A 9,175-nucleotide genomic window follows, 5' to 3' on the forward strand; every position below is an offset into this window, starting at 1 on the left:
CTTTATTAAAGATAAATGTTGTGATCGTGTTTCTGAGCTGAGCATCGTTAAGCTACATGAGGTGTTTCAGGTGAGACAGAGACGGGAGAGATTTGCAGGATTTAAAGAGTTTAAAGCAACAGAAAGCTTCACCTTCACAGCTCAGTTAGTTTCCAAGACAGAGAGAAAAACCCCAAACAAAGTCCAGGTCACTCCTACCACTCTGTGGGAATCAGGTCCAGTCCAGGTTAAATCCAGGTGAGCTGGTCTCAGGTAACACCTGATGTGGTGAAGTCAGTAAAGCTGTAGAAATGAACAGGGTTCTCTGAGTCTTCTTTCACTAATAAGAGTTTTTCTGCTGTGGATTAAAGCTGAAGTCAAACTGTGAGAACATCAGAGCTCTGCTGCCCCCTGCTGGAGGCTGCTTTCTCCTGCACCCTCCTCTCTGTCAACCTGAACTCTCCCCAACAACTCTGTTAAACACATGGAGCCTCAGTGTTTCCTTTACAGTGACAGGAACACGTATTAATCACAAACAGCTACAACTAACCAACAACCAACAGGTGGATCAGTGTCTCTACAACAATCTGTCCTTCATCCTTTCATCAGTCTCTGTTCTCGTCAGCTGGATTCACATTTCACTCTTTTCTTGATATGAACAAGTCTTGAAGAGAAGATCGAGGTCACTACATGTATGACTCTAACCAGGTAAAGATGATGGTGTCAGGTGTGTGGGCTGTAAACAGATCACAGCTGGAGCTGATGGAAAGTCACCTGTGAAGGGATCGTTCAGGTTGGATCCTACAGACTCTCAGGATGTCAGGGCGGGTCAGAGACTCTCAGGATCACCTCCACACACAGGACACTTACCAACAAGACACAGGTGGGGCTGGAACCAGATGACAAACAGGAAGTAAGAAGACCAAAGACAAACCCGAACGAATAACTTCAAAATAAAACAGGAGACATCAAAGGTCATTTCTAGACCCAAACCATGAACCAGAAGTCGCTGTGGGGACGGACAGCAGCAACAGGAAACGTGGTTTCCATCAGAGAATAAAGCTTCAACAGCTTCAGTGTTTGTAAAACGCTCCATCGTTCTCATAGAGGCTGGTTGTTGTTTGTGCCTGTTGTGTTTCTCAGTGAACCAGGAGTCTGTATCTTCCTCTGAATCCTCTGAGGAGTTTCATCAAAACAAAAAGTCTTTCCTCTGCTCAGTCCTCCTGGATGGAAAACGTCCTGACATCAAAGATGAAGAACTGATGAGAACCTGACGTCTTTAAAACACCTTTATTATTTCAGAGCAGGAAACTCAGGACAAACACACATTTAACCTTCAGTCACTGACAGGAAGTAAACAACAACAAACTCCTTCACAACATGAGAGGAAAGTACAGGAGAGAGTTCGTTCAACAGCAACAAGGAACTGATCACAGAGTAAACTGTTGAAGCAGACAGAGCTGTGAGGCCTCTTCACAGCTCATGCTCAGTGGTGACATCAGCAGTGACGTCATCATACTCTTCATCCTCTCCTCCTCCTCCAACAGGTGGGGTCGTCTCCATGGAGACGGCTGCTTTGTTTCCTGTCTTCCTGCCGCAGCAGATGGACACCAGCAGGACGGAGCAGATGCAGTACGGACAGAAGACCACTAGATGGCAGAAGAGTCTCACTACAGGGACACAGGAGGCAGGAGGAGAGGAAGGAGGAGATGAAGGAGGAGGAGGAGGAGGAGGAGGAGGAGGAGGGGAGAGGAAGGAGGGGGAGGAGGAGGGGGAGGAGGAGGAGGAGGAGTTTGATTTCATTTATTCAGTTTCATGTTATTGATTATCTTCCTTGATCCATTGATTTTCTGTTCCTCAATTAATCAGTAATAAATCCAGATCCTGATCAGGACGTCCTGCTCTGACAGGAGACCATCTGACCTCTGACCTGCACCTACCTGTTTCCTCACCTGCAGAAACAGTCAGTCCAGACAGCAGCAGCACAGACACACCTGCAACAGGAGGACAGAGGACACTGAGGGTCAGAGGACACTGAGGGACAGAGGACACTGAGGGTCAGAGGACACTGAGGGTCAGAGGTCACTGAGGGTCAGAGGACACTGAGGGACAGAGGACACTGAGGGTCAGAGGACACTGAGGGTCAGAGGTCACTGAGGGTCAGAGGACACTGAGGGTCAGAGGTCACTGAGGGTCAGAGGACACTGAGGGACAGAGGACACTGAGGGTCAGAGGTCAGTGAGGGTCAGAGGTCAGTGAGGGTCAGTGAGGGTCAGAGGTCACTGAGGGTCAGCTCACCTGCAGCAGTCAGCAGGAACAGGCCTGCACCTGGAGAACAGAAGCATCAACAATGTGAATGTGAGAATGAGAGGAGGAGGAGCAGCTGATGGACTGATGACAGGAAGACTGAGAGCGAGGACGGTGGAGAGGAACAGGAAGAGGACTCACAGCAGAGACAGGAGGTCGGTGTCCATCCTGAACCTGAAGAAAGACCAGACACAGAGTTCACACTGTGTTCTCCACACGCTCACTGAGCACTTTATTAGGAACACCTGTACACCTGCTCCCTGATCCAATCAGCCAATCAGGAGGCAGCAGTCCTGCAGATACAGAACCTCAGAGGGAGGACGTCAGGGTCAGACATTCATAGAGAGGAGGACTCACAGAGACAGGAGGTCAGCTGGTTCCTCCACCGCACAAGACCAACCAGGACCAGGACCAGGAGAACCAGAGAACCCAGAGCTGCTACGACTGGGAGGAGGAGGGAGGAGGGGGGAGGAGGAGGAGGAGGAGGAGGAGGAGGAGGGGAGGAGTTAGAGGGAAGAGTAGGAGCAGAGGAAGGAGAAGGAGGAGGAGGAGGAGGAGGAGGAGGAGGAGGAGAGGAAGGAGGAGGAGGAGGAGGAGAGGAAGGAGGAGCTGCAGGAGAGATGAATAGAACCTGGTTCAGTGCAGTGATCAGTTTATTATCAGGTCAGCAGGTTAGTTCATATCTTTAAACTGTCATAGAAACAGGAAGTGATGTCACTGACCTCTGACCCTCAGTCTGCTCTGAGGAGAGTCAACACCTTTGTTTCTGTAACACCAGTAGAGACCTTCATGAGACTGTTGGACTTTACTGAGGGGGAGTTCTCCATCAGGTCCAGATCCAAGGTCTTTACCATCCCTGAAGAAAAAAGCCTTGAATCTGTTGTTGTCTTTGTCTCTACAGCGCAGAGTGACATCACTTCCTGTCATCACAGGAAGTGCAGGGATCTCCAGAATAACTGGAACACCTGAACCACAGAGACACAGACAGAGTTTCACCAACAGACCTGAACCACAGAGACACAGACAGAGTTTCACCAACAGACCTGAACCACAGAGACACAGACAGAGTTTCACCAACAGACCTGAACCACAGAGACACAGACAGAGTTTCACCAACAGACCTGAACCACAGAGACACAGACAGAGTTTCACCAACAGACCTGAACCACAGAGAAACTACAGGATGGAAACACTGACCTGCTTTATCAGTTACTGTGTTAATGACACTGATGTTGATCTGATCAGCTCTGTCTTCACACCAGTAACCTCCAGAGTCTGAGAGACTGAGACCAGAGATGTTACAGGAGGAACCATCAAACCTCCCAAATCCTGAAGCTGGTCCACAGTCCTCAGTCTGTCCTCCTCTGGTCCTCTTTACTGTCTGTCCATCAGAGACCACCTGTCCCTCACATCTCAGAGAGACGGACTCTCCTTCAAAGAACTGGAGACGGTTTGGACTGACATTCAGAGAGACTGGAGGACAGACAGTCAGACAGACAGACAGTCAGTCAGTCAGACAGACAGACAGACAGTCAGACAGACAGTCAGACAGACAGACAGACAGACAGTCAGACAGACAGACAGTCAGACAGACAGTCAGACAGACAGTCAGACAGACAGACAGACAGACAGTCAGACAGACAGTCAGACAGTCAGTCAGAGTAAATGTATCTGTATTATTATTGGAGTCAGTGACTGTTTTCTCTTCCATCAGCTCACCTGCAGAAACAGTCAGTCCAGACAGCAGCAGCACAGACACACCTGCAACAGGAGGACAGAGGACACTGAGGGTCAGAGGTCAGTGAGGGTCAGAGGACACTGAGGGACAGAGGACACTGAGGGACAGAAGACACTGAGGGTCAGAGGTCACTGAGGGACAGAGGTCACTGAGGGTCAGAGGTCACTGAGGGACAGAGGTCACTGAGGGACAGAGGACACTGAGGGACAGAGGTCACTGAGGGTCAGAGGTCACTGAGGGACAGAGGACACTGAGGGTCAGAGGAGGGACAGAGGACACTGAGGGTCAGAGGAGGGACAGAGGACACTGAGGGACAGAGGTCACTGAGGGTCAGAGGACACTGAGGGACAGAGGACACTGAGGGACCAGAGACCAGGATTCTGTCAAATAAAGCTTCATCAGTGAGACGTCCTCGTAGGTTCACGTTGGAGCACAGGAACCATGTGACTGCAACGTTCAGCACCTTTGTTGTAGGTTAAAGTGCAGACGCTCAGAAACAGACAGGAAACAGAGAACAGAGCAGCTGTTAGCACGTCATGGAGCTGTACGATCAGCTCAAAGGTCACATGACCAGTTCTACAAGATCAACTCTAATGGACACAACAGCAACGTAGGAACAAACAACAGGAACCTCCAGGATCGACATGAGTTCATTACATACAACAAGGCTTCACCTCTACACTGGACATTTGACTGTTACTGTTCTGAAGGAAAGGAACAGGTCAGAGACCAGAGTCCAGGTCTCAGTCTGGGTCCTGGTCCAGCTCAGACTCAGACTGTTTCTGTGTAGTGAGTGAGTGAGTGAGTGAGTGAGTGTAGGAGGTCAGTGTTTGACTCACCGAGGAGCAGAGACACAGACGGAGTCTTCATGTTGTCTGGATGACGACTGAATGTCAGTCTGAGCAGCAGAGCGACGCCTTCAGCTTCACTTCCTGTTCACAACTTTAACACGTCACAGCTGTTAGAGTCACTGAGGACACCAGCACCTAAACACACCACTGCTGATGGTGTTAGCGCTGTCCCTGAACGCACCACGCTCAGTCTGACTGCAGTCTCTGGTGTCACTGCTGTCCCTGAATGCACCGCGGTCAGTCTGACTGCAGTCTCTGGTGTTACCAGTGTCCCTGAAAGCACCACGGTCAGTCTGACTGCAGTCTCTGGTGTTACCAGTGTCCCTGAACGCACCGCGGTCAGTCTGACTGCAGTCTCTGGTGTTACCAGTGTCCCTGAAAGCACCGCGGTCAGTGCACAAACAGTCCTCAAACTCAGTCTGTTTGTTTTCACAGTGTTTACGAGGTGTGATGATAAAGCTCAGAGTGGTTGTTTCCTTTGAACAATGATGCTCATGTTTGTTCCTGTTTTCATCTTTTTTCCATTGAAGGTTGTTGTGAATGTTAAGAGGCGTCACTGAGCCTCCTCTGCTCAGTTTACAGCTCAATATACTGAGCTGCTGATTCTGTCTGAGCTTCATATCAGACAGTTGCAGGTCATCCAGGTCTTAATGTCCTTCAAGCTTCAACTTTAACTCACTGATTGGTTTCATCAGCTTCTTTAACAAATATACTATCATATATAATAATAGATAATAGAGCATCATCTGCATAACAATGAACGTTTCCTAAAGGAAGCAAATACAAGGTGAAACTGGTCCAAGACCAGAACCCTGAGGACACTGTTTTGTGAAGGATCTTATAGAGGAAGTGAAGGTTAGATATGGGTCTATGTTTGGCTGATACACCTGGATTCTCTGGATTTCACCTCCTCCTGAGTTAGTATCAACATTAAATCAGCTGTTAGAGAGTGAAGCTGTTTTCTAACGTCTGACAGACCCTGATGAATCTGGGTCCTCATCCTCTATCAGAGAACTGAAGCCTGATCAGCTCAAAAAGCTTTGTCCTGATTAAATCTGAACGTTCGAGCTTGAACATGCTTCAGGTCTTCCAGCGACAGACAGACAGAGAGACAGACAGACAGACAGACAGACAGACAGAGTAACAGAGAGACAGACAGACAGAGAGACAGACAGACAGACAGACAGAGTAACAGACAGACAGACAGAGAGACAGACAGACAGACAGACAGAGAAGACAGAGTAACAGACAGACAGAGACAGACAGAGAGACAGACAGACAGAGAGACAGAGTAACAGACAGACAGACAGACAGAGAGACAGAGTAACAGACAGACAGAGAACAGACAGACAGACAGACAGAGAGACAGAGTAACAGACAGACAGAGAAACAGAGAGACAGACAGAGAGACAGAACAGACAGACAGAGAAACAGAGAGACAGACAGAGAGACAGACAGACAGACAGACAGACAGAGTAACAGACAGACAGAGAAACAGAGAGACAGACAGACAGGACAGAGTAACAGACAGACAGAGAACAGAGAGACAGACAGAGAGACAGACAGACAGACAGACAGACAGAGAGACAGAGAGACAGACAGAAGAGACAGAGTAACAGACAGACAGACAGACAGAGAGACAGACAGACAGACAGAGTAACAGACAGACAGACAGACAGAGAGACAGAGAGACAGACAAGAGACAGAGTAACAGACAGACAGACAGACAGAGAGACAGACAGACAGACAGAGTAACAGACAGACAGACAGACAGAGAGACAGACAGACAGACAGAGTAACAGACAGACAGACAGACAGAGAGACAGACAGACAGACAGAGACAGACAGAGACAGACAGACAGACAGACAGAGAGACAGACAGACAGACAGAGTAACAGACAGACAGACAGACAGAGAGACAGACAGACAGACAGAGAACAGACAGACAGACAGACAGAAGAGACAGAGAGACAGACAGACAGACAGACAGAGAGACAGACAGACAGACAGAGAGACAGACAGACAGACAGAAGACAGACAGACAGACAGACAGACAGACAGACAGAGAGACAAGACAGACAGACAGACAGAGTAACAGACAGACAGACAGACAGAGAGACAGACAGACAGACAGACAGAGAGACAGAGAGACAGACAGAGAGACAGAGTAACAGACAGACAGACAGACAGACAGAGACAGACAGACAGACAGAGTAACAGACAGAGAGACAGACAGACAGACAGAGTAACAGACAGACAGACAGACAGAGTAACAGACAGAGAGACAGACAGAGAGACAGACAGACAGGTGGAAACATGACGTCCTCTGTGAATCAGCACCGTTCAGTGTGATCAGTATCAACAGGTTTAATGGACACAGTTCTTTCATCAGGTTATACAGTCAGTACCTCGGACAAATCAACACTTTGGACTCTGGGAAACTGCTCTGGACAAAATGATTGACAGGTTAGCAACAGTACCTGAGGGGGCGGGGCTTAGTGAGGGGTCAGTGTAAGTCAGACTGGGATCAGCTGAGCAGATGCAGAAATCAATGATTAAAACATTGTTAGTTCTAGAGGAGCAGAGTCTGTGACGGGCTCAGGTCCAGGTGCTGACAGAGTCAGGGTGGACTCTTCTGATTGGCCGGCCGTGTGGAGAGGGTGGAGCCAGAGACCTGAAGAAGAGGGAGATTTGAGGTGATGATGGCGTCTGTAGGAGAAAGAGTCACGCTCAGTGATCTGACGTGAAACACGCCGACAGAGAACCGACACCACGACTCAGCAGGAGGACTAGACTCTGTGAAACCTACACGTCAGCTACAGGTCTCTGTGAGACTTTGTCCTGTTTAAAGTGGAGTTAGGCAGCAGGTCCTGTTCGGAGAACTCGTGGATCTCCAGAAGAAATATGAATAAAACACCGGACAGACATCTAAAAAGAAATGAATAAAGTATCCAGGAGAACTCAGTGTTTGACTGTGAGACTGAGTTAAAAACAGGAGGATTCTGAATGAAGTTCTGCAGCTTCACGATAAACACAGGAAGTCTGTGAGTCCAGGTCCGACTCGAAAACTGTTCATCGTCTGAGCTTCAGTCACACTCACCTGTCCTCGTCCTCGTCCTCGTCCAGAGAAGACGGTGGTCAGGCCGTTGTGGGCGGGGACATGTCGGAGGGGGCGGGTCCTGGACTCCTTCAGCTCTGAGAGGAGCTCAGGGCTGGACAGAGACAGACGAGCTGCACACAAACATCATCACAAAAATGATTCAGGTCTACAGAGCAGGTTAGTGTCTGAGCTGCTGTGAGGACATCAGAGGTCTCTCCACCAGAGGGAGCTGGTTCATCAACACACAAACCTGGTCTGCTGCTGAAGCTGGGGGAGGACGAGGAGGAGGACGAGGAGCTCCGGGGAGAGGGGGAGGAGGAGGGCGTGGGACTGAAGGGGGAAGGCACAGGAGAGGAGGGGGAGGCAGCAGGGGTGAGGACGCTGGATTCACTGACGTCGCTGAAAGACCGAAGTTTGTTCCGACACTCTGGAGACAAAGAGAGAAGGAGACGGGTTAAAGGAGGAGGAGGAGGTCTCTGTCCTCTGTCCTCTGGTGTCTCCTGCTGTGAGGAGACAGACTCACCTTGTAGAAACTCTGCCTGCAGCTCTGGACTCTGCAGAGACAGGTGAGGAGACAGGTGAGGAGGAGGCGATGCAGAGGAGGGCAGCTGAGTGTCTGGTCCAGCTGAGGTCGAGGTTCCTGATGATGATGAAGACTTCATGGTGTTTGGAGCTGTGAAGAGAGTTGATCTGTCAGAGCGCTGTAAAATCCTGACAGTGTGACCTGACACCTGAACGCACCGTTTCAACCTGAGACTGAAACCAAAGGTAAACGTTTGTCGAGTTGTCGCCTGATGCTGCGTTCAGGGACACCACAGGAGGCTGGTCTGCTCTCACCTGCCGACAGGTGAGAGCACAGGGAGCCGCACAGGTAACGACTCAGCTCAGACTGACGTGGATCTGCTCCACGGTCCAGGCCTCAGCTTTGTTTGATCATCACATCACCTGTCGTCCTCTCACACCTGTGTGACATCATCACCCCCCCAGTTCTCCCAGTTCGTACTCACTGACTGGTGCAAAGCTGCAGCTCCTCGGCTCGGCGTCGGCGTGACGACCCAGTGACGACTTCCTGCAGCCGGGACAAAGTCTGAACCACACACACACACACACACACACACACACACAGCATGTAAACCTGTGTGTGTGACAGAGACAGAAACACACACACACACAACCCAAAAGTCCACATTAATTATTGAC

The 9,175-nt window shown here is 49.8% G+C and overlaps 2 protein-coding genes and 1 long non-coding RNA gene across 6 annotated transcripts; 1 reads left to right on the forward strand and 2 right to left on the reverse strand.

Annotated features, from left to right (window-relative positions):
- Window positions 1-1,254: 1,254 nt before the first annotated feature.
- On the reverse strand, window positions 1,255-5,280 carry LOC108892687 (Fc receptor-like A). 4 transcript variants are annotated; one of them, XM_051068027.1, is made up of 9 exons: window positions 4,864-5,280; window positions 4,006-4,047; window positions 3,484-3,759; window positions 3,009-3,251; window positions 2,644-2,895; window positions 2,428-2,460; window positions 2,278-2,307; window positions 1,932-1,973; window positions 1,255-1,667 (listed from the first exon to the last, which is right to left on the reverse strand). In XM_051068027.1, the coding sequence occupies exons 1-9, from the start codon at window positions 4,892-4,894 to the stop codon at window positions 1,453-1,455; spliced, it is 1,164 nt and encodes a 387-aa protein (XP_050923984.1). In that variant the 5' UTR covers window positions 4,895-5,280; the 3' UTR covers window positions 1,255-1,452. The 4 variants fall into 4 exon arrangements, with proteins under 4 accessions (XP_050923984.1, XP_050923985.1, XP_050923983.1 ...); XM_051068028.1 differs by having other exon boundaries at window positions 1,255-1,649; window positions 1,920-1,973; XM_051068026.1 differs by having other exon boundaries at window positions 1,920-1,973; window positions 4,864-5,277.
- On the forward strand, window positions 1,991-4,834 carry LOC127140089 (uncharacterized). The gene is made up of 3 exons (XR_007810443.1): window positions 1,991-2,060; window positions 2,095-2,172; window positions 4,060-4,834. It is a non-coding gene; the product is annotated as an uncharacterized LOC127140089 (long non-coding RNA).
- Window positions 5,281-7,217: 1,937 nt separating the features above from the next.
- On the reverse strand, window positions 7,218-9,068 carry LOC108892692 (putative protein TPRXL). The gene is made up of 5 exons (XM_051068029.1): window positions 8,983-9,068; window positions 8,499-8,648; window positions 8,226-8,402; window positions 7,976-8,106; window positions 7,218-7,549 (listed from the first exon to the last, which is right to left on the reverse strand). Exons 2-5 carry the CDS (start codon window positions 8,635-8,637, stop codon window positions 7,496-7,498), a joined length of 501 nt encoding a protein of 166 aa, XP_050923986.1. The 5' UTR covers window positions 8,638-8,648; window positions 8,983-9,068; the 3' UTR covers window positions 7,218-7,495.
- Window positions 9,069-9,175: the final 107 nt, after the last annotated feature.

Source organism: Lates calcarifer, unplaced genomic scaffold, assembly GCF_001640805.2.
Source record: "Lates calcarifer isolate ASB-BC8 unplaced genomic scaffold, TLL_Latcal_v3 _unitig_2338_quiver_800, whole genome shotgun sequence".
Classification (NCBI taxonomy): domain Eukaryota; kingdom Metazoa; phylum Chordata; class Actinopteri; family Centropomidae; genus Lates; species Lates calcarifer.